This window comes from Elephantulus edwardii, unplaced genomic scaffold, assembly GCF_000299155.1.
Source record: "Elephantulus edwardii isolate Elephantulus edwardi_28Jun2011 unplaced genomic scaffold, EleEdw1.0 scaffold00006, whole genome shotgun sequence".
Taxonomy (NCBI): Eukaryota; Metazoa; Chordata; class Mammalia; order Macroscelidea; family Macroscelididae; genus Elephantulus; species Elephantulus edwardii.
In genome coordinates, this window is record NW_006399756.1 from 8,770,533 (window position 1) to 8,796,105 (window position 25,573).

General features: G+C 48.0%; 1 protein-coding gene and 1 pseudogene across 1 annotated transcript in view; one reads left to right on the forward strand and one right to left on the reverse strand.

Annotated features, from left to right (window-relative positions):
• Positions 1-19,316, reverse strand: part of DMBT1 (deleted in malignant brain tumors 1) — an 86,831-nt gene extending 67,515 nt beyond the window's left edge. The window contains 1 exon segment of the mRNA XM_006903735.1: positions 19,280-19,316. Coding sequence (XP_006903797.1) covers positions 19,280-19,316 — 37 coding nt within the window.
• Positions 19,317-22,716: 3,400 nt separating this feature from the next.
• Positions 22,717-23,109, forward strand: LOC102853238 (annotated as a pseudogene).
• Positions 23,110-25,573: the final 2,464 nt, after the last annotated feature.

Here is a 25,573-nt window from a genome sequence, read left to right on the forward strand (position 1 = left end):
CATTAGCTCCAAACTTGAAAATGTCCCTAAGAGGTGATGCAAGGATTTCTTGTTAGATTCTGTTTTAAATGTCAATGCCTTAGAGTTTGTACACAAACAAGAGTGCTTCCCAATAGCAACAGATTGGTCATGCATATTCAAGTCTTCTTATGAATACCGACAGTGATTCCGTCTCTTCTTGAGGCCCAGGAACTCTGCACTGAAGGGCAACATCTCTGTTCCTCACCTGCCTTACGTATGTATGTGTGATGCCCATGCCAGTTCCCCACGGAGAATGGAGCCTTTCACCCAGGATAAGGTCAGTTCCTCCGCTCCCTCCATGTCCTACTCACTGGTCCCAATGGAAGATGAATGCACTCTCCTCCCACCAGGCATTGCAGCCTCAGAGCCATGATGACCAGGTCAGCCTGCATGTGTGTCCCATCAGGGAGACCACGTAGCCTGAGAGTGCCACCTCTCCTGAAACAGGGCACCTCCCACTCCTTCCTTGGAGAAGACATTGAGGGGGATGGGGAGACACTGGACGACTCCTCGCCTATGGACACTGCCTCGGCTGCCTAGCCACACTACGCTCTGAGAGGTTTCAGGGAGGACATCTGATACTAGTGTTTCTAGCCCCTACCATTCTCTAAACTCCACCCGATGATGCAGTGACGTAGTGGTCAGGATGATGACGATGGGGAACCTACCTGTTCCCACTGTAATTGGGTCTCTGCTCACTGCTGTATCTGAAAGAGGAGATAAAAAGGTGCAGGTCATCCCGCTAAAGCGATGGAGGGCGATGGAGGGCTGTTCCCAACGAGCCCTTCCACCGGCTCGTATGTTTTCATCTGACTCTCATGATCACCCAGTGGGCTCTGGGCATGACTGCTCCAGTGCAAGTCAGCAATGATGAAAGCCTGTATGACTAAAACCGTAGTGCTCACAAGCGTGTGGCTATGGAAACCTTGGCCCTTGTGTGACAGACTCTGAAGGGAGCAGAGTTGAGAGCAGAACTTAGACGCGGACCCAGTTTCTTAGGAAGACACAAGATGTATCCAAGGACTCAGGGAGGAGCTGACAGCAGCAATCCACACGAGGAGAAGGCAGAATAGGAAGTGCTCCCCGTGTTTCACCTCTGCTCTGATGTTTCGTCTAACCGGAAAGATGCATGGCCTGAGGGCCAACAAGGGTAGTGTTCCCATGCTTCTCTGGAGTCTTAGCAAACATGAAGAAATCATCTGAGGCCCATCACACCAGGCGGAGATGGTTCAGGAGTAAGTGACTGTTGACCCAGAGGCTGCTCAGAGCCCTCGTGGGACCTGCGAGTTAGGTAAGGATATACGAACTCTAATCTGAGGGCAGAAAATAACTGCTGTGTTTTGCCGAAAGCAGGCTGACAGCAAAAGCCAGGCATGTGAGAAAGAAAAGAAAGTATAGTCTTGGCATTTCTGAACTCAGCTGAATTCCAGCTCAAACAGACTCCCACCTCCACACACAAATAGTGAGCAGCGGTGAACTCTGTGGAGGGAGCTTGTGTTTCATTGGCAGGGCCTTTGGTGTGTACTTAATAAATGTAAGTTACCATCAAGACAACTGTTGCTACCAGTGAGGGGAAGCACTTACTTTGTCCTCCTCCCCCCACCATAATGACCCATCTCTTTCAACACCAAGTTCACACTAATGTCATCCCCTGAGTGACAGAGAGGCAGAGAGAAGAAGGAAGACGGATGGAATTAGCTGAATGTGCACCAGGGACATGCCAGAGGTCTGACATCTACCTCTCTCACCTTGTCCCTCCTCCACCCTGGAGGTCAGGTGTCTGTACTCAAACCCTCAATGAAACACCAACAGGAACCAAGCTAATCACCCAGGGATCAACACTCCAATGGAAAAGTAAGTAAAACAGGTCTTACCTTGTTCTGTAGTCAGTGCCGTGTACTGAGCTAGAAAGAAAGGAAATTCATCTTAGAAAAGTTTCCCTTTTTAAGACATTATTTTCTATGTCACATGAGGCTGCTATGCACTGGGGCAAACTCCAGGGCACCTGAGGATAACACAGAAATTGGCTTGCGCTTTACCTGACACCTTTGCCAGGGGGCGCTGTGACTCAATCTTGGGCTCTGTGGCTCCAGCATTTTCATTAAAACTGGATTTCACAGACTTACAGCAAGTGGGTTGGATACTGGAGTTCAGTAATTTCAGGCATGATAACATACGTGTCTCTTCGGTGGGTCTTATAATGCTGCAGTTTAGAGCTCCAGGATAGAATTCTATGTTCAAAAAACAAGGGCTGAACAACAGAAGGAGGTTTAAGGTGTTGTCAAGGGTGCTGGGTAAGGAGTGGAATCCAAACGTGGGACAAAGTCAGCACAGAATACAATCAATCGAAGACCCTTGAAGAAAGCAAATATTCTGGTAGCTATCCTGTTCCTTCAGATCCACGCCCCGGAAAATGTCCCATCTATCCTGACACACACGGAAATATCAAGAACTCTGGGCTTGCACCTCCAGTGAGGTCAAGTAAAAGCTATTCACATGCTCTCCCATTCAGCACGTCATCAAGACCACTGGACTACCACCTGCAGAGAACAGAAGCAGGGTGCACACCTCACCATACACAGAAATCAACTCAAGGTGGGTCAGAGACCTAAGGGTAAAGCTCAAAACCATGAAGACCATAAAAGACAAAGTGGGATCAAGCTTGGAAGGCCTAGCCTGTCCTTTAAAAAGGCTGACAAATACAGCCAGAAACACACAACCAGGAGAGGATAAAACTGACAAATGGGACTTTCTAAAGTTAAATTCCTGTATGCATCCAATTTTTTTCCCCACAGCATGAAAAAAAAAAAGCTACTAACTGGGGGGAAAACATATGGCAATACCATCCCAGACAAGGGTCTCATAACAAAAGTTTACAAGATCCTACAAGGCCTCCAGAAGACAAAGACTGATAACACAATTACAAAATGGGCAAAAGACATGGAAAGACCTTTCATAGAGGAAGACATTCAAATGGCCAAAAAACACACAAAGGAATACTCAAAGTCATTGGCAATAAGAGAGATGCAAATCAAAACCACAGTGACATACCATCTCACCCCAGTAGCAGCAACAAAGTTTAAGAAGGCAGCAAGTAATAAATGTTGGAGAGGATGTGGAGAAATAGGAACTCTTACACACTGTTGGTGGGATTGTAAAATGGTACAACATTTACATGGAGGGTAGTTTGACACTTCCTCAAAAAGCTGAACACAAAAATTCCATATGACCCAGCTATTACACTGCTTGGACTATATCCCAAGATCTAAAGAAAATTAGAACTCAGATGCAAATAGAGGTTTGTACACCAATGTTCATAGCAGCATTATTCACCATCGCAAGAGTATGGAAAACAGCCCAAATATCCAACTATGATCAAATGGATTGAGAAATTGTGGTACATTCTCACAACAGAAGACTACGTGGCGCTCAGAAACAATGATTTTGAAAATTGCTACATTACTTGGAGGGACTGGAGAGCACTATGCTGAGTGAACTCAGTCTCATAAAGACAAATACTGTGTAAGACCATTATGGAAGAAATAGATAACTAGTAAAGGAACCAAAGTGAGGAGGGTAGGAGCAGAGGGGTGAGGGTGGGCAGGGAGAAATCATAGTGTTGCACAAGTTGATGGGTGGAAAGAGAGGTGGGTAAAAGAAACGGGCAAGATCCAGCCAGAACCTGGAAGACAGGGCGACCAATGGTTGGCATAGTTTGATTAATTTTATAAAACATAATAAATGGGAATGATTATATGAAACATCATGCGAATGAAGGATAATATGAAACAATGTATATGAACTTTGAAAGCTAACCAATATAAAAATTTTCTTTCATTTAAAAATACTTACTGGACTCATTTTCACTTTCTTAATTTATTGCTTAAGCAAGTCCACTACTTTTAAGGCTCAATATTGTATGACTTTTATATATTCTCAGAGATCTTGCAAAGAACAGCAAATACATATTAATTTTAAAATAGAAGAAAAGACATTCAATCTCACAATCATCATATGAATTCACTGGATTCTTTTTTCAATCCAAGCTCTTACTGACTTCCTTTTCCCAAGTGTAGAGTTGTACTGCTCATTCACTACCTAATGGGCTGTTTCATTATCATTCATCAATTAGTAACTATTCTTTAAAAAGAGAAATGTTATGAAGAAGAAAATGGAAAAGTAGTCAGTCTACCTCCTGAAAGAAACTGGAAATTGTCAAACCATCATCCTTGAGTTCTCTTATTGCACTGCCCAAAATCATTGCATCACCATTCCAAGTGGTAAAAGCCTACAGACACTAGCACTGTTACCTAACTTTTTTGGTTTTCATTGTTGAATGAAGTTAAGAAACCCTAATCTTAGGGTACTTTGCAGCAACAGTCTGGCTCATTTTTCCTGAAAAGATATTTGGCGACTGGTGATACTTTCTCCCCTTTCATGGTATTTGGACCCCAAAATTTATTTGATGCAAAAAAACATTTGCTTAGCTTGAATTCTCACTAATATTTTAGTCGAGTTATTTTCACTGTGTCCTTTATTTTTCTTCTAGGAATGCAAGACACACAGGCAATCTGAGGAAGCTTCTCAGGTTTTGTTGAAGTGCAGGTTCTTCTAGGAGCAGGGGTCAAGGTTCAGAGAGCTGAGCATCTCCCAGAGAACCCTTACAGAGCATCCGTGAGGGGACAGGCTATGCAAGGCAGAGACTGAGACCACCCTACGCAGAGTCAGAGCGTTCTCTCAACAGAGATCATAAACATAGGAAATGTCTGCACCCCAGCTGTGCACCTCATTTCTGACCTAGGATTCCTGCTCCCCCAGCCCAGGACCAGAGGACAGATATACTTAAGGAAGAACGTCATGCCACCACATGGCCCATGGTTACCTGTCCCTGCAAAGATGTGCCTTTGTCTTTTGTGTTTCTCGAAGGGACAGAACTCACCCTTCATGCAGCTTTGTCAGATGTGATCACACTGACTTCAGATCACATTGACTGCATGTCAGAGCAGACCTGCACCCCTCACAGATCTCAGAGGCTGGTTTTCCTGATCTCGACAGGCCCTTTGTCCAAGGTGCCTCTGGGCAGATTTGTACCTCTGACTTCTCAGTTAGAGGTCACTAATTGTTCACACCATGCCCTCCCACCACTCACTAATGTCCATTAAGACAATTGGTATCCTGGTGCATAACATACCAGGATGCTAACTGAGAGGTTGTCAGTTCAAATCCATCAGGTGCTCTATTGGCTAAATGGGTAATCTTCTCCCTTAAAGATCTGTTGTTGAAATTGTTGTTGTGTGCCATTGGGTCAGAACCAACCAAGAGCTCCCCTTGCAGCAGGCTTTTAGAAGCCTTAAAACTCTCAAGAAGACACTGCCTATCTTTCTTCCTCAGAGCCACTTGTGGATTTGAACCTCACGCCTTGGGGTAGGCAGTGCAAATTCATACCCCTAGGCCACCCAGAGCTCCTCATAAAGGTTCGGAGCCATGGACCTGATAGAGGCTTGCCTTGTGTCTGAATCAACTCAACAGCAGCAAGTCTGGGTTTGGAGTTTTTGTATAAGACACACACACACAAAAATTTTAGGAACAAAATAAATTTTAAGCCAATGTAGGGTTTTTGGGTGTTTTTTGGTTTTGTTTTGTTTTTTTTTTTTCAGCATTTTTGAAGAAGTTACCAGATGCAGGAAAAAAACCTGAATGGAAGGCTGTGAAGGAATAAAAGCAAAATTAGGTGTGTACTTCACCCAGAGGAAAATCGACCCAGAAGCCACCGTGGAACCAGCACAGTTGACTGCGGGGGGGGTGGCAGCAGGGTGTGGACAGACACCTCAAAAGATTCCTAACCTGCCCCTCAGATTTAACGCAACACAATGAGCATTTCTTATAGGCACAAGGCAAATGTCCAGGCTTAGCTACTAACTAAAAGGTCACTGGTTTGAACCCACACGCTGCTTCAGAGGAGAGAGCAGGGTCAGTCTGCTTCTCAAACGATAACAGCCTTGGAAACACCGTAGGCCAGTTCTACTTTGTCCTACAGGACCAATGAGAGTCAGAATCAGCTTGACAGCAGTGGGGTTGGGGTATTCAAAAAACCTTTACAGATGCAGGAAACCAAGCATATTGCACGGATACAAAGAGGAAGACACAGGGAATAATGAGATCCTTACTTCAAATGAGGAAAAAAAGCAATTCTCAGAGCTACAGAAGTCAAGGCTAAAAAACAAACAGTAAGAAACTAGTTAAATACCAATCTGATTGGTGTAAGACATTTCCAGATTTTCAGTAGATGAACTCTCAAAGGAAAGCAGCTGTAAATTCAATGACATAAACAGTTAAAAGATATTTGTGTAACAAAAAAAATTAAAAGTTAAACAACATGATCGAGAAGGTTCACTTCTAGGTATACATCCTGAGAAAACAAGGGCCAGGACATGAACTGAGGTGCACACCCCCACGTTTATTGCAGAGTTATTTACAATAGCAAAGAGATGGAAAGAACCCAACTATAAGTCAAGGGGTGAATGGTTAAAGAAAGTGTGGTACATTCACAAAAAGGAATATTATACAGCGGTGAAAAGGATGAGAATTTGGAAAACACTCCATAACATAGATGAATAGGAAGGAAATGTTGCTGAATGACTTAAGTTGGTAACAAAAGGATAATTATAGGTTCACTATTCATGTTTGGAATGCTGGATGATGGTAAAGGAGAGGAAGACCCTCAACCAGGTGGATTGACACAGCAACTGCAGCAATGGGCTCAGGTGTGTCAGAGATTGTGAGGTTGGCACAGGAAAGGACAGGGTTTAGATCTGTTGTTCACAGAGTTTCAATGAGTTGTACTTGACTCAATGGCATCTAGCAACAACAAATATAAAAAGCTAAGGAAAACTTTACACACAAATAGAATCATTCCTGAATAGTTACTATCATGGATAAGAAGAGAGGTAGAAGGGAGTAAAAATTAATAAACATATAATAAACAATTATAAAGTTGGGTGAAGAAAAAAGAAATATATAATAAGGGGTTGATCAGACATTGTGAGTAATTATATTGACTATAGTTAATGTTATAAAACAAAACATGAAGGATTGAATGAAGAATTAATATTTGCAAACTTTTGTTCAAATCACAAAGAAACAAACCTATTTTTTAAAAAGCACAGAAGACAAACTGGGAAAGTACTTGCCATCAATATAAAGGACAAAACATGAAAATCCAAAACCACCCTCTTGACTAGACTCTCGGGAAAATGACCTTGAAATGAAAAGGCCATGGAGATGCCTAAGGCTTCTTCGTGTCACTGTTCCCTATACCTGAACATTCAAAGAACAAACAGACCTGACTGAGTCACCCAGCACCAAGCCTTCTGTCTCAGGTGACAGGCACGAACTTGGAGTGACAGGCACAGACTTGGATCAGCCATCTGTCTGCTCTCTGTGTCTAAATCTAATTTTGCTGGGTCAATATTAGTTCTTCAAGCAGACATGCCTGCAGAGGGAAAAGGTGCAGCCAGCATTTACAGAGGGAGTTTTTTCTGTTCACTGCCACAGTGCACAAGCTGTGTCCCTAACCAGTCACGACCGAGCTTGAGGGCCTCCTGATAACATAGACAATATCCTTATCTGCAGACATTCTCCACGGCCCATGAATCATCTCATTACTCTCACGATCACAGACAATGCTGGCATCATAACTGGTTTGTTCTGAATGCCATCACTTGCATTTCTCAGCTGGTAAAAAAAGAAAGCAGAGACATTCCTTCTAAGTACTTGAAAGCCATGGCAATGACCACAAAATCTATTCCCCCTTGACACAGAATTTGCCTTAAGATGAACAATCTAGAGCAGGGAATCAAATATACTTTGCCACGACTGGGTTTGCAGGAGTGAAATCAGGGAAGATGATAGTTCAACGTTAATACCTTTAAGTAGAACTGGGCTCCAGAAGAGACACAGTCCCAGGATGACCGTGGAGAGCCCCATTTTGCTGGGTTCTTCTCAATTGGAATAAAAGTATCGTGGCCTTTATAGGCTCCTAGAAGAAAAGGGGCATGGCCTCTGGGATGGTTTATTCTTATTGCTGCAATAAATCAATAGAAAGGCAGTGAGGAACTTTGCTACCGGTCAGTTGCTAATCTGTGGGAACAGGTGTGTTTGATTGATTGCCATATCAACCACCTGGCAACTCCCCAACTGCAAAAGCACTGACCTGGCTGATATGATGTCAAACTTCCTCCTAGGAGAGCCCCAGAGGCTCCCAAGGGCTCCCTCAGTTTGGACTAGGTTTTAATCTTGAAGAATTTGACTGAATTTGTTGGACATCTCTCCATAGTTCAGAACAGGATGTGGGCTGCTGGGCAAATACAGCCCAGGGTGCCAAAGAGAACAGCATCGCTGGAGTTTGTGCTGGCAGGACACCCTCATGCTGTTGTGCTTGGCCCGGCCTTGGGAGGAATGAGGAGGACAGTGGTGAGGTCGAGATTAGCTAACAGAAGGCTCGAGACGGGGCCCTGAGGACCGTGGCCCAGAGCATGGCCTTTGGTCACTGTCTTCTGGTTCTCATGCTAATTTCATAACCAGGAACTGAAAAGCATGCTGCCTCCAGTGAACTACCTCCAGCCCCTTGACATGGCTTTAGTTTGCCCTTGACGTTCACGCTGTGCAACACTAGACAAACACATCAAGCTTGTGCTCTAGTGTCTGCCCCCTTCACACATCATCCTTTCCCAGAGGTTTATTATCAAGATGCTACTACACCCTCTGGGATTCCTGTCTTCATCACCAGGGAGCTCTGGTGGCCTAGCGGGGAGGGTGGCCTAGGGGGGAGGGCGGCCTGTGAGGGTGGCCTAGTGGGGAGTGGGGCCTAGTGGGGAGGGGGCCTAGTGGGGAGGGGGGCCCAGTGGGGAGGGGGGCCCAGTGGGGAGGGGGACCTAGTGGTTAGGAGCTGCACAGCTATCCCAAAGGCATGCGGTTCAAATCCGCCAGCCGCTCTGCGGGAGAAAGATGGGCAATCTCCTCCCTTGTGATTACTGCCTCTGAAAACCCGCTGGAGGGTGAGCTGGTTCAGACTCAATGGCACATAACAACCACAACATCTTTGTCACCAAGCTCTGCTAAGCGCCCCCCACCCCCACCCCGACAATGCACCCAGGGAGGTTGCCTGTTGTTATCGTAGTGAAAACACTTCCAGTGACTGGTTTCCTGTAGGTGGGAAATCTGGGAGCAGATTTCTATGTGGGACTTGTCTCTGATCCTGAACTTCGAGGAGCTTCCTGACTTTGACTTCTTCATCACACACTGTTCACCTGCTCAACACTTCTTTCCGGAAGGCGTCCTTAAGCCCTTGTCTCTGTCAGTCACCAAGCAGAGTTTAGGGTTGGACTTCAGCATCTGCCTTCACCACACGAAGGTTACTTGAACACTCTGATGTATTATTTAATCCTACAGTTCTTCTGTTGTTCCCAAGTTCCTCTTTATAGGCTTGGTGTTTCTAATTCTCTTACAAATGCTGCAGTGAAAAGAGAAGGAGGAAGGCCCTGAAACCAGAGCCTCACAATGGATTCCTCTCCAAGCGTGTTCCATCCAGTCTCTTGGTTCCTGAAGAGCTGGGCGGAAAATGATTGTGAGACTGGATCAAGCTACATGGGAACACCAGGCATAGATTAGTAATTTCTGTCTGATCACAACAGGGAGAGACGATCACCAGGCTATTAACACCCAGCCGGCAGAGGGGCTAGAACCAGCCTTCTTCTAAAGTAGTATACTGCTTAGCCCTGGAGGCAGCGCTGCATGGGGTCAGCTAGAGTATGGCATTGTTGTGTTAACTACCCTCAAGTTAGCCCAAGGTGATCTCATGCAGAACAGAATTAACCTGCTGTCATCCAGACTTTTTCATTGGTTAATTTTGGGGCATTCATTGTCACGTCTTTCCTCCCAGCCCATCTTAGCCTAGAAGCTAAAACTAGAAGCTCAACCACTGAAACCTGCTCAGAATCCTAACAGCATGTCAACCTCCACAGACAGATGAGTAATGGCTGCACTTGAGGTACACGAACCAGGAGTCAAGCCAGGGTCCCGCACGTGGAAGCTGGTAACTCTACCACTGAGCCACCACTGCTCTCACATCACACGGCGGTTTTAATAAAACTCTCTGTGGAAACAGACAGGAGATAAATCTGACTTGGGTGGCAGAGGCAGCTTCTCAGAGTCAATGACACCCAAATGGGGTCTTAAAATAGGATGAGGAGGTGGCCAGGCAAATGAGAGTGAGAGGAACTCGTAAGCAGCCGGGAGGAAGAGGTTCCCACCTGTGTGACCACCAGAGGCCAGGGGCAGCAGCCCAAAGAACGAGCGCCATGTGCATCTCAGCTCCAGGCAGGAACATCCTTCCAGAAAACCAGCTGAGACCCTCTGAAGAGTCACTGTCACAGGACTTCCCTATGTCTGTGGTTTGGGTTCCCCAGCTCCCCACCGGGGTTAACAGGAAGATGTGAAGACAAGACATTGTGGGCTCTTGTTTAGGGGACACGGGGAAGGAGGAAGAGGGAAAGCCTAGCTGTCATTTCATTGCCAGCCTGAGAGAGCCTCTGTGGTGAAGCTGTTGGAGTAAGAAGGTTTGGGGCCTTCTGGACAGATGCAAAAAGTCCATGACCTTCTTTCAATCAAGGTCTAGGTGTCCGAACTGCATCCCAGGAACATCACCTCGTCTAAAGATCTTATCTGGAGTTCATGAGGTTCTTATCCAGAGAAGACCCCTTCTTATACAGAGATAGAGCTTGTGGGGGACTCTCCCACAGACACTGCTCCGGGTTCAGAGGACCCCTCCTTATCTTGCCCATGGTCATAAGCATCTTAAAGAGCTCATCTGAAAGGGAGCTCTGGTGGCCTAGTTGCAAGAAGCTGCACTGCAATCCCAGAGGCATATGGTTCGAATCCACCAGATACTCTGCTGGAGAAGGAGGGGAAATCTCCTCTTGTACCAGTCAGATCTGATTTGATGGTACACATACAAAACTATTTTTAAAAACAAAGAGCTCATCTGAGAAGAAGGCCACAGTTACCAAAAGCTCCCACCACGAACAACAGGAAGACAGAGCCCATTAAAGCTGAGAGACTTGGCTATGTGGGCCCCAGGCACACACGATCCCAAAGCCACTCCAGCCTGCACCTGACACCTACAAAAGGAGGACCAGACTCAAACCCCAGCACTGGAGGCAAAGGCACCAAGGGGGAAACACCTGACGGGACCCGCATTAGCACGACCCTTTTCTAAACTGGAAGTTTTGGGAATTCCCAAAACATAAAATGTGTCAGTAGAATCACGACGTGAAAGACCCCACACAAGGCTCCCAGCCTTCTATCCTTCTCCCTCGCCTACAGATGGTCCAGCCTCAGGGCCTTTGCACAAGCACGTTGCTATTACTGGGGCTAAGTGCCATCCAGTCAGCTCCAACTCACAGGCCCTCTGTGGACAGCAACTCCAGACCTGCCCTTCTGCGCCATCCTAACCCTCACTGCTGCAGCCACTGGCTGCCCACCTCGTTTGACTGTGTCTTACTTTACAGTGATTGGAAAACACTGCCTTTTTTTTTTTAAACAGATTGAAGGTTTGAAACAATTCTGCCCTGAGCAAGACTAAAGGTACCATTTTCCCCAAAGAATGCATTTACTTCGTGTCTCTGTCACAATCTGATAATTCTCACAACATTGCAAACATTTTCACTACACAATCACAATCTCCTCCCACGTCATTAAACTGCCTCTGAAAACTCGCTAGAGGGTCAGCTGTGATTCAGTTCCGACTCCACAGTACACCACCACGTACAACGTACTACCATACACTTAAATAGTCCACAGCACAGTGTAAACGTCACGTTTCTATGCACCGCGATGCCGCAAAATTTGTGTACCTTGCTTAACTGTGACCTTTACTTTGTCACTGTGACCTGGAGCCCAGGCCACACAAAGCTGAGGGGTGTGTGTGGGTGTGTGTTCTGTACCTGCAAGATGCCTCTCTTCAAACAGCTGCTGATTCACTGATCAGCAGAACTAGCCTGGCAGGGTGGGTGGTGCCCCCTGCCACTCACCCAGCTCTTCCTCCTTCCTGCCTCCTCCATTCTCTTCCCAAATCCAAACCCTGAGGTGGCCTCTGGGCAAAGCTGGAAATGTCCCATCAGAGAACAAACACAGGACACAAAACAACAGTGGGGAAAGCCAGCAGGATTCCTCAGTGCTAGGACTCACCCTGAGTGAGGGGGCCCTGCTCTGATGCCTAGGGTCCCACATGGACTCCCCACAGCAGACAGCTGCCTCAGCTTAGATCTCTTTTCTCAGAGGCCCATCACAGTGTGGAGAAGAGAGGAGGAGACGCAGGGACCCTCTGCCTGCTGAGGCAAGGAGCTCTGTGACTTGGGAAAGACAAGGGTGTGAGGCCTGTGACAAGGGCCAGGAACTCTGGTCTCTTGGCAGCCAGTGTTCACTTCCAGCCACCAGGTCCAGAAATCCCAGTGTACATAGCTCAGTCTGAGGTGTCAGGTTGACCCCAAAGTCTACATCCAGGCTTGTTTCTTTATGAGGAAAGTGCAGCCCAATTGTCATTCACCGTTAACATCATAATTGCTATCGGGCTTTGTGTCCATAATGGCGTCTGTCCATGATGTCAGCTGGCTTCAGCCTTAGGGATCCGGCCACTCCAACCAAGGACCCCTGCCTCCCGGAGCCTGCTGGGCCCTGAGGATCAAGCCTTTCCTGGGCAGCCGCTGTGTCCAGGTAGAAAATGCTCAGCAGGTACTGCCTGTTGAAGCCACCCTGCCATGCCTTCTTGGGTCACCAACATGAAGCCCAGACCAGGAAGTGACCTACAGGCCAAAGATGCACAAACTGAGTCCCAGGAGAAGCCTCCCAGGACAGCAAGCAGGAGGCTGACACACGGCCAGAGACTCTTTAGCATATAATGCAACTAACCATACGGCCTTCTCGACAACAAAGGCAGCCTGGACCCCAAACAAGCAAAATCCAATCTCATCCCTTTCTCTCCTTCATCTTTTTCAAAGCAGCAGGGAATGTCTTCACCATGTTTCTCTCTCTGTCTCTCACACACTCACACACACACACACACACACACACACATACACACACACACAGCCTTCGTGGCCTCTCTGCACCTTGTCCTCTGTAATGATGGTCCAGACTCCGGGTCTCTGCACCCGCTGGTTCTTCTGCCCAGAGGCCTCCTCAAGTATCTGCAGCCTTGATCCCTCGCTCTCTCAGATTTTCTTCCAACACGCCTTCTCTTCAGTGCGGCCTTCCCTGGTCACCCCCCAGTGAAGTGTAGACCTTTCCTCCATGACACCAGCCTCTTCCTGGCCTGGCCTTCTCCCTCAGCACTGTTGCCATCTGACCGAGGGGATCTTACGTCTTTATTCTAGACTAGTGTGGTTAGGAGTAAGTGATCCCAGTAGCTTCCAGCCCAGCCACTCTCAAGACGGCAAAATAACGAGAGGGAAGCTGTTCCCTCTATAGTTGCTCTCTGCTTCCCACATTTCTATCGTCCCTGGATTCAGAACCCCAAGAGCCTCAGATCTCCACCACCAGCCGCACCCTCTAGATTCTCTTCTCCTCTCCTCTCTCCCCTCCTCTCCTCTCCTCTCTCCCCTCCTCTCCTCTCCTCTCTCCCCTCCTCTCCTCTTCTCTCCCCTCCCCTCCCCTCTTCTCCTTTCCTCTCTCTCTCACTACGACATGCAAGGCTGGGGTGTGGGGTTGGTGGCAAAGTTCAGTGTGCTCCCTCAGCAAGGAGGTTACTAGAAATTGCACAAATAAATCCCAAGCATGAAGTCCCAGGGATAAAGTGAAGGAAGTAGGGAGTGAAGCTTCGGGGCTGGGAGGGGGTGGCTGTCCCAGGAAAGACCTCTCCTAGCATTGCGGCCTCTCAAGTTGAAGTCACTCAAAGGCCATCAGGCTCTAGGAAGCTGGCTCAGTGCAGTAACCCTAGCACGTCACCAACTGGCAAGCTGGGAGGCCAACCCATTCATTTCCAATAAGAGCACACTTTGGTTCCAAGACTCATCTACTCAAAGGCTAAATTGTACGCTAATAATTTGCTTGAGGAACAAAGAATGAGAACAAGGAAGCTGGTTGACATCCAAAAGAAACTCTTATCAGGATAATGTGGCCCCTTTATTGTCTTTCCTTGGACCTTTCTGCAGAAAGAACCACTCAGAGCAGCTCGAACCCTTGTCCTCCTGATGCCCCTCAACCACTGCAGCCAATCATGCATCAGAGACCCAGGAGGCACCTGAGAGAGATGGCAGCCTGGACACCGGTGTGGCAGCCCTGCTCTGTGACACCAGGCCACCGGGAATGGAAATATACCTGACGGCAAGCGCCTATCGACCACCCACCTAGAGCACAGATGAGCTCTGCTGTTGTTGTTACTGTTGTGTACCATCAAGTCAAAACTGACCCATAACTGGCCCTCTGGTGGGTTTTCAGAGGCAGTTAATTGCACAGGAGGAGAGTGCCCATCCTCCTCCTGGGGAGCAGCTGGTAGACTCAAACCATGTGCCTTTGGGGATTGGAGTGCAGCTTCTTGCCACTAGGCCACCAGAACAACCAACTGGATTAACTTCGTAAGGACTTATGTTTCATTCAAGTTGCTGCCAAAGCGTGGCATTCGCTGGTCCTTGTGATTCCTTATTATGTAAGAAACAGGATTCAGTCCTTGTAGCAGAAGCCCCATGCCCCACAGCGGTCTAGTAATGGCTCGGAATGTACCCAGAGGTCACTTCTCCATCCCTCCTCATTCAACACTTGTTCTCATGACAGGGAATGGCACAGAGGGAAGGATGGGCAAAGAACCAACGATGTCACAAGAATGAGTGCAACATAGACAGACCTGAACAACTGACTGAGCCACCAATAATCCACGATACGGCAGACTGAATGTACGGCAGGAGCCCCGTGAAATGAAGAGGCCACAAGGAACAAGTGTTCTAGTCCTGAAGATGCAAGAAGGTTCAGGGTCTACGAGGGAATCAGGCAACGTGAGCAGCCGCAGCACAGTCCTCACTCAAGAGAAAGGTACTGATGGCAAAGTCTGTATCAGGCTGCGCAGCCAATCGGCAGGAGAGGGTCTGCAGCATTACCAGAGCTGTGGATCAAGGGGACGACAAAGACCGTGAAGGGGTGGAGAGGCTGGAACCCTCACAGAGTGCCAATGGGCCTGGCAAGTGGCACAACCATGGTACGCCATTCCCTTAAAGAGCTGGAAATAGAAACATCACTTGATCCAACAGTCTCTCTCCTCACTACACGCACGTCCTACAGAAACAAGAGATGTGACATGAACAGAGATATGCACACCCAGGTTCACGACAGCATTATTCACAAAATGATGGAAACAATCTACGTGCTCATCAGTGGGGCCTGATAAACAAGCCGGGAACACACACACAAGAGGAAACTCTACAGCTTCAAAGACAAAGAAACAAACCACAAGACGCATTGTATCGTGGATGAACTTGGAGGACATTGTTGCTGAGTGAAGTCAGTCAATCCTAAGGGTGGGTATTCTATTGCCCAGCCAACCCACAGGCACACAGTTCAGATACTACAGCTGCTTTGCAGGAAGAAGCCAGGCCATCTCCTCCCGTGCGATCACCCGCCTCTGAAAACCTGCTGGAGGGTCAGCTATGAGTCAGTTCTGACTCTACGGTATACAACAACAACAGCAGGACCCCAAAGTCAAGGAAATGTTTAACTACAGAAATAAACATTCTGTGAAGGTTGGGGAGGGAATGAGAGGACACAAGTACCTAGAGACGCTTTAAGGACTGCAGACGCCTTGCTGTGCATCAGAACTGACCCACAGCTGACCCTCCAGCAGGTTTTCAGAGGCCGTAAATCACGCGGGAGGAGACTGTCCAGGCTTCTCTCACAGAGCAGCTTGTGGATTAGAACTGCATACCTTTGGGACTGCAGCACAGCTTCTTTCCACCAGGTCACCAGAGCTCCTTGATTAGCAACCAGGGTCTTAAAAATGTGTGTGACCACTGCAGGCCCAACTATTGGTTTTCCTCTTTCTGGAGCAAAAAAAGAGGGAAGAATCTATCAAAGCTGCATAGAAACAATTGGCCTGAGGAATGAATGATCCACATGGCCAGCAGCCTCCACTGTCCTGTGTCAACGGGAGCCAGGTGGCGCCTGCTGACCACTGCTAACAATTTAAAGGTGGTCCAACAGGTGGTCCTAGACAGAGCAGGAAAATGTGGAGCAAAATGAAAAAACCACAGAACAAGACTAAGCTTATCGATCTGATGATGACCAGTGGGACCCCTGACGTGTCTCTAGACACAATTTAACTATTCAAGCCACCTCTGTGGCCCAACCTTCAGCCAAACAATGGATTGCATAAGGTGAGCAATCACACCAGGGAAGGATGCAATCCCCAAGTCAACCAATCACATGAGATCAAAGGGTAAAGCTCAGAAGACAGACAAGAAGGACACATGGACAAGGTAAACACAGGGAGGAAGTGGGGAGGATGCTGCTTCATTGTGGGGACTGCAGTCAAGGTCACACCTCCAAATACACTTGAACATGCAATGAGTGTTCTCTCCCCATCTGGAGCCAAGAAGAGTGAAGAAGTCACAGGACTGACTGATGACATGAACTTCAGTATCCATGACCTTGATGCCAGAACTAGGCCCGGCTACCATTCCAGACTCCTCTGAAAGAGATCACTATAGGAGAAAAGGGTGGAATGAACCTCAAAAATTATAAAAAAATGCCAGAATGACTAGTCGAATGGAGGCTGTGAATACACCCAAAAACGGTAGTCTCCTTCCAACAGCTAAGTACCTGTGACAGAACATTGATGCCACCAAGCAAACTCAAAACTCACTGTTATGAGTCAGAGCCTATCAGAGCCAAGCCAGGGGACATGCACAGGTGGTGAACTGTTGGGGAGGAAGGGAGGGCCTCTAGCCAGGACAGATCACCTAGCTCTGGATAAGTGCAAGCCTCCAAACGGCCTTTAAAATGGGGTAGAGAAAGTTCTCCTGTGTTTGGCTGTACCAGCTTGAGAAAGCTCGCCACCTGGGAAGACAGCTGCCACATCTGATGAGCTGGGAGTGGTCCGCACGAGGCTGAGGTTCTCCTATCCAATCTGCATGCCCCACATCTGCAAGCCCACCCTATCCTGTCTCCTGTTTACTTGCTCGTATATAAGTGCACTGCAGCCTCCAATAAAATTGAGCTGGATCGATTCTCTGAACCATTCCTGGAGTGGTGTGTCTTCATTGTGCTTACTCCCATCAAAGTGTTGCCTTTCCTTGTTGGTGAATGGTCAAAGGGAAGATACTGCCCATCTTTCTCCTGAAGAGCTGTTAGTGGATTTGAACAGCCTTCCTGGGAGTTAGCAGAGCAACTCCTTACCCACTAGGCCACCAGAGCTACATAGGCCTATAAAGTGATCAATAAGGCCATGGAGGAATGGAGGCCTTAGGATCATCAGTCATATAGGCTAAAAGGTCAGAATGTTCCCAGAGGTGAAGCTAAGAAGACAGGAAGGGGTTTGGGAGGGGTGGAGGGGAGAACAAATGGCAATGGTACACACAGTGAGGAAGCAGGAAGAGTGCCACTACACTGTGGGGATTGTAATCAATGACACAAAACATGATACGTATATACTGACAGATGGAAAACCAATTTGCTCTGTAAACTTTCACTCACATCACAACCCAAAGTAACAGAAAAGGAGAGGGAACTTAGATGCATACTGTTAAGCAATGACACCTTTATAAAGCTATACTGCAATTAAACGACGTGTTGTGATGGGAAAGTCTGTGGTTAGAGACCTCTCTAAAGTACTGAAGTGCAACAATGTCATTCTGGAGACTAAGGTGCACATGATACATGCCATGGTTTTTGCAATCACTTGTTATGCATCAGAGAGCTGGACAATGACTAGGGATGATAGAAGGAGAATTGATGCCTTTGAGCTGTGGTGTTGGAGAAGAGTATTGAATATACTATGGACTGCTAAGAAAATGAACAGGTTTGTCCTGGAGAGGGTGAAGCCAAGCTGCTCTTTGAAGGCAAGGATTCTAAAGCTTTGTCTAACGTACTTTGGCTATGTTGCAAGGAGAGACCACTCCTTGGAGAGGAATGTCACGCTTGGGAGGGTGGAAAGACAGCGCAGGGGAGGAAGACCCACGATGAGATGGATCGATTCAGTGATTGGGGTAGTGGGGGTAAGTGTGTCGGAGATAATGAGATCGGCACAGAATAGGGCAGGGTTTAGGGCTATTGTACATGGGGTCGCTATGAGTCACAGACCACTCGAGGGCACATAACAACAATATACTATATATAATCCCAACAACATGACACCCTAGAAAAGTTAAAAGCATAGGGATAGCGAACAGATCTGTATTGGCTGCGTGGGAAGAGGGAGGGGGAGGAGGGATAAGGATAGGATCACACAGGAGTCTGAGACTATGAGACTGTTCTGATTCTGTAATCATGTGTACAAGACATTGTGGGTTTGTCAAAACCCACAGGACTATCCACCTCAAGATCAAGCCCCAAGGTGAAGTATGTCCTTTAGTTAGCAATCATGTCTCGATACTAGGTTACCCCTTGTAACAATCTATCACTTGGATGCAAAATATTAATCACAGAAGAAACAGCAGGCAGAGAGCACAGAGGGCAGGCGCTAGGGGACACATCTGTAGGAACACTGCATGATAGTTTCCCCCCTACACCTGAAGCTGCTCCAAAAGACAAGTCTATTAAAGAATGTTTAAGAAAAACCTTTTCGGTAAGAGAGGGTTCCCTTGCCCCTTACTGTATTGGCTTGAATGTCTAGAAGGCCTGCTTCGTGACTGGCGTCTGGATGGGAGGCACTCACCAGTGTTGGCAGGGAGGAGGATTTTTTTTACAGGGAGGGATCAACCATCATCTACCAGCATGAAGAGACCTTGATTGTCGCAGATGAGTTCAGGGAAGAGTGGTCGCCCTGGGATCCATGGCCCCTCTACTCAGAAGAGCTCGTTTAAAGCAAGGAGTCAAATTGAGGGATTTGTTTGTCATCAGCCACCAAGCGAGTCTTGGTCATGGGCTTGACGGGTGGTAAGAAAAACCACACTACTCCAGTTCCAAAAGCTCTGAGATCAAGGAAGTGTTTGAAATGTACAGAGGGCACTGAAAGGCATTTAACGTGGGGCCAAGCCCTAAGGAGAGAAAACAAACGTACCTCTGATGTCCCCAAAGCGGCAGAGAGGTGTGGCCATAATGGGGTCCTTATGTGCAGCCAGTGAAGGAGGAAACCACTGTGATGGGTCCACAAAGCCATCTGTGAGGCGCAGCCAGGTTCCTGAGGGAGACGCATTCTCTGCCCAGTTCCTCCTGTGTGATTACACAGCCAGCCGGTGTGAGCACACTGTGTGAGCACGCGGCTTGAGTGTGATACATTCTCCACATCGTTTCCCCTTCCTGGTTATACAGCCAGTCAGTGTGTGCACAATGTGTGTGCAGGCAGCCTGCTCTTACACACACTCGTACGCACATGCACACACGAGTGGTAGCTCCAGAAGACACCTGGCCCGTCTGTGGGCTTTAACTAGAAGAACAGAGGCCCTAATGTAGCCGTTAATACATGTAGCTGTTAATCTAAAGGCTGGAAGTTAAAGTCCACCCAGAAGTATCTCACAATGATGATCTACTTCTGAAAAAAGCTGTGGTGCACGGGTCAGATATGACACACGTGACCCTCATCATGGTTCACGGCTCAGCTCTGACACACGTGACCCTCATCATGGTTCACGGCTCAGCTCTGACACATGTGACCCTCATGGTGCATGAATCTGCTCTGACACACGTGAGCCTCATGACTAGAGTTGACTTGACTGCCACTGGACCTGGCACTGGGAGAACGCTTGTCCCTTCATGCCTGTGGTCTTTGCTCAGACTGTGAAATCAGGACCAGACCACATGGGAGGAGTGGCTTTCACAAAGTGGAGGTACAGGAGCGATGCCCTCCACCACCTCTGGAGTCCCTCCAAGACACTGAGAAACAGGGTGGACTCTGCCGAGGCCCCGAGGTCTGTGAGGTAGGCCACCTTCACGCCTCTTCCTCAAGTCTAAGAGGTGGGATCTTGGGGTGGATTTCAGCCTTTCTTGTCCAGCTGGGAGGGCCGCCTTCCACACTCTAGTCTCTGTTGCTCCCACACGCATGCTCAGCTAGCTGGACCCATTCCTCCATCCTCTCCTCAGTTCTTGACCATCACTGGTGTACCTTCACTCCCCAGTCAGCTCACATGTCACATGCGTGCATCTGGGACCCTGCAGGTGCAGAAGCCATGGCTTCTCCTCCCCAAGCTGGACCCTAGACAGCAGTAATGCTGGAAGGCGCCGGGGTTTTTACTGTGAATCATGGTGCTTCACAGTCTGATTCCATGCACACTTCTCCAGCAGGACCGTGCAGCAGGACAAACACTGCTGTCCCTATTTGACAGATGAAGACAACCAAGGCTCACAGAAGTGGAACGACCACGAGGAGGGGAGTGAGGAGGGGCTGAAACGCAAGCCCAAGGCTGCCTGACTCAGACCCTCCCTGAGAGCCTCTCAGAGGCTGAGTGGCGAGACCCGCTGCTCCTCCCATCGGCCGCTGCTGCTGGGGAAGAGGTGAGATTCTCCTCATTGTCTATTTGCACCTGGCCTTGTCACCAAACTGTTTGATGCAGCTTTCAAAACCAAATACAACAGGATGTCAAAGGAAAAAACAAACAGTAAGAACATGAAAATTTCAAATAGTGGTACATTAGGAAAATGAAGCCAAGGTAAAACTAGAAAACAAAGGGAGCTCTGGTGGCCTAGTGGCAAGAAGCTGCACTGCAATCCCATAGGTACTCAATTGGAATCCACCAGATGCTCTGCTGGAGAAGGAGGGGCAATCTCCTCCTGTACCAGTCAGATCCGATTTGATGGTACACACACAAAACATAGTAAAATTTTAAAAAAAAAAATTAGAAAACAAAACTGAATACCAGCTAACTTTATCTGTTTATAATCTAATTGCACAAGTAAAGTGCAACTATAATTGTGGCTCTGAGCTTCCTAGCAGCCTAAGAGAAGAAGGAAACATGCTTCCACGTGGAGTTAGTGCATGTGTTTTAGGGGCATTACTTTCCCCGCCCCTGAGTGCAGCCTGGAGAAAACAGCTCACAGACAGCTCATGGTCTTGATCCGTAAGTGGGGGAGAGTGGCTTTCAAGCCATGTCCCCACATGACTGAGGTGCCATGGAGTGAGGAGGAGGAGGAGGAGGAGGACGAGGAGGAGGCCGGCTCTGGTCCTCCAGGGTCTCCCCTGCCTCGCCCAATCTGAGCTCCAGGAGAGCAGTTCCTCTTCTGTGTGATGGTTAGAAAACTCAGCATCTGTATAGCCTGGAGCCAGCTGGCTGCCTATTTCAGCTTCCCAGGCAGACAGAAATATCATCATTAAAATCTTTTATGCCCCCCCCCCAAAAATTGTCCTCTTTCCAACACCTCAAACTCACAAGAGCTTTTCATGTTTCTACCACCAAAGGGTCTTCAATCACACACAGCAGCACATTGCTTTTCCCATCTTTTCTCCCCTCCTCTTCCTCTTCTTTCTCCTCAAAGAAGCCATCGGCTATGGATTCAGAGCTTCAGCTGTGCTTCAAGAGATACCGTCCAGGAGGTCCCCAGCATCACTCAGGCATTGCGTTTGACCACAAAGCACTTCTAAAAATTCTAATGTGTTGATGAGAGACACTGACGGTTCAGTGAGAGTTCTCACCCCCAAGCCAGGAGACACAGACGAGTTCAATTCCTGCCCCAGGCCCTTTGCGTGCAGCTACCACCTGCAGAAGTCAGTGTGCTGCCATGATGTTGAACAAGTCTCAGCTGAGCTTCCAAACAAGCAGACGAGGAGGGAAAGCGTGCCTGGGTGGAAGATCTGGTTCTGAAAACGAACCCAAACTCAGCTCATGGCAGACCTCCCCTGGGCTTTTGAGGCTGTGTGGACGTCTTCAACGGGGCAAATGGCCTCATCTTTATCCTGCATAGTCACCGAAGGCGAGTCAAGGAGAACTATGTGGCTCACAATAGACGTTGATCCAGGGCTGAAAGAAGTGCCCCAGGCTGGAGGGCACTCAAAATACACAGTGGCCACGACAATGGACGCAAACGCCCCAACAATGGTGAGCGAGTCACGGGACCAGGAAACAGCTGGTTCTGTTGTACCTGAGGTCACGGCGATGGCAATGAATAACAACACAAACAAAAGGGAAGTTGGCTATCGAAGGGAATCCATGGAGACCGCACTTGGATAATCACTACATAGTTATTTGGGGGTAAGTTTTCCTTCTTAAGCACCAAGTTTCTCAAAGAAAACTCAGCTAAACTCTTTGTTCTATTTTGGCTGAGAAAGTGGAAATTGAAGTGGTAAATGAGTGGCCCTTGAATAGGAGGGCAGCGCTCTGCAGTCTTAGATCCATGGAAAGCAAATCCACCTCATGCGTGTTACTCTGTCCCATTCGCTTGGGAATGGCCCCGTATTTGGGTTCTTAAAAAAATCCTGCGTTAGGTCCCTGGTGATCGAGGAGGAGGCCATAAGGTCAGTCATGGGTCAGGTAATGCAGTTTGTTGAACGACTCGACTGGTTAAAAGATGCCCCAAAAGCGCTTCGAGACCGCAGCCGGCACCATGAGCCTCCTCAACAAGCTGAAGAGTGAGGTGACCCCGGAGGAGCTGCAGAAGCGAGAGGAGGAGGAGTTTAACACGAGCCCACTCTCCGTGCTCACGCAGTCGGTCAAGAACAACACACAAGTGCTCATCAACTGTCATAACAACAAGAAGCTCCTGGGCCGCATGAAGGCCTTCGACAGGCACTGCAACATGGTGCTGGAGAATGTGAAAGAGATGTGGACCGAGGTCCCCAAGAGTGGCAAGGACAAGAGGAAGTCCAAACCCGTCAACAAGGACCGCTACATCTCTAAGATGTTCCTGCGTGGGGACTCGGTCATCGTGGTCCTCAGGAACCCCCTCATGGCCGGCAAGTAGGGCCACCCTTGTCTCTACAGCCCTGTCCCACAGCCACCTCCTGCCGCCCTGGAAGACCTGTCCCCCCGTGTGGTTTTTTTCTACTAAAAAAAAAAAAAAAAGATGCCCCAAACCTGACAGAAAAGAATGTCAGAAGATTGCCATGGAAACAGCAAGAATATTCGCTATAATGGTTTCCATTGGCTTCTTGGTGAAATTGATCCATATCCCTATTAATAACATCACTGTTGCCTGCTGAATTCCTTGTGCAAGGGGGTGGGGTTTGCCTTGTTTTTGTTGTTTTTTCCCTATCGTGAGAATTGATGAACAATCAAGGATTTAGGAAACTCATGGAGCAAAAATTTACCACATTTTTTGGGTTTTTTCCCCCCAGGATTTTTTCTATTTCTAAATTAAAATACTTTAAAAATGAAAAAAAAAAATCCTGCTTTAAGACACTGCATCACGGAACCAGTAAGGAGCTTGGTGACAGTTCAAGTCCAGGTCTTCCCCTTTCTCCCACTTTATACATAAGTAAACAGCGCTTGACGATGGTCAAACCACACACTCACTTCAAGCACACAGAAGCTCCCAGCCCACCTCCTGTGCTGATTTTCTGCCTCTGAGAGGCATCCCTGGGGAAGGGGCTGCTTTGAGCCACGCACAGAGACACCGTCCATCAGAGAGCAAACCCCCTCACAGGAGCCCCAGAATATCCTTTGCACCTGTGGAGATTCATGTGATGGGAAAGGAGGCGAGGAGGAGCCAGGTGGTGGAGAAGGGGAGCACTCGCCAGTGTGACCTGCAGGTGACTGAGTCCCAGAAGGAGGACTGAGCTGTCTATTAATGAGTACCTACCACACCTAACACCCAGACTCCCTGCTCCGAGCATACAAGGGGCCGATTATCTCAGCCCTGTGGTTTAGATAAGATTATCTGGGCTTGTGGCTTTGGCCATGGCCAGGGGACAGAGGGGCTCACTCAGGGGCTGCTTCCTGCTCTTGCTGCCAACTCATTGCCCAACTTTCCCTGGCACCCTCCTGCTTCACCCCCTAGCTGGTACCCCACACCCAGGGATTCCACACTGAGAGGCCACAGCCTTTCTCAACTCTCCCCCTGGACAATCTCATCTTTCTTCTTGACAAGCTCTTCCACACACAAAGAGGCAGATTTCCTCGTCTGCTGTTTGCCTGGTATTCACTCGAGCATCCCTTTCCTGGTCTGTGCCCAGCGGATCTTGTCTGGCAGCAGCCTGCCTCCAGCACTGGCAAAACTGAGGGTCCCGGGGTTCTCCTGTCCTCGGTGGCTGCCAGCCTTCATCCAATTCCCTTCCTGTTGGCTTGTGCCTGGACAGTGCCTCCTCCACTGCCTTCCAGATTATTCCAGTCAGTTTCTTTTCGCTCCAGGATGAGTCTGTGTTGCAGCATCTGTCATCATGGGCTTCAGAATGTGCCCCAAACATCAGGCTGAACATCTAAGTGTCTCTTCTAAGGTACGTGCCAGGGCTTGCTGGCCACTACCCACGCTTATTACAGAACACATCCCTGGGCAAGAAAGAACTCGCTGAGAGGCCATCTGATTCTGTCTTGGGTCTAGAAGATGCCTCCTAGACAGTGAAACCTACACATTCAAAAAACAAGATTCCAACACGGTTCGAATCCACCAGATGCTCTGCCGGAGAAGGAGGCGCAATATCCTCCTGTACCAGTCAGATCTGATTTGACGGTACACACACACAAAATAATAAAAAATTTTAAAAGAAAAAAGATTCCATTACGCTTAGTCACCCTTCTTATGAGATGAAATGCATAAAAGCTGAGAAGGAACACAGTTAAACACAGCCTGGAATGAAGTAGTAAAAACACCTATGTCCTTTTGTCCGGCTGCCAGGGAGATCCTTCCACTGTCCCCTAGGGCACCTGCAGAAACAGTCCACAGAAACGGGCCCTCTCCACTCTTTGTGGGGTTGGTTTCTACTCATGTCTTACTTGTTTGAGAAGTTCCCTCTCCTCTGAATAGCCAGATGTGCCTGTGTGTGCGGGCGGGCAGACACACACACACACACACACACACACACACACACACACACACACACACACGCATGTACTAGACCTGGGTGCAAGCCACATGTGACATGAAGCTTTATATTCAGAATTTTCTGAAAATTCATCCTCCACGTTACATTTTAGGCAGCACTGTCTCTGGCTTACGTGTTATATGGCTGTACCTCCTGTCACCTCACTTGTCTCGTGTGTTCTGCCCTGTGCTAAATGGACCACTTTCATGGACTTCAAATCATAACTGTTATCATTTCTTTTCCCGATTTTGTAATCTTGCCTCCCATTCCAGCCCACCTTCCTCTACCTGTTCCTAAGCCCCTTCCCTTGCCTTCCTTCACCTGGAGGCTTATGACTACCCACCTGCATTCTCGTTTTCCATTTATTGACCACTCTCAGTTGCATTACTCCTATGTTGTTTGTTATGC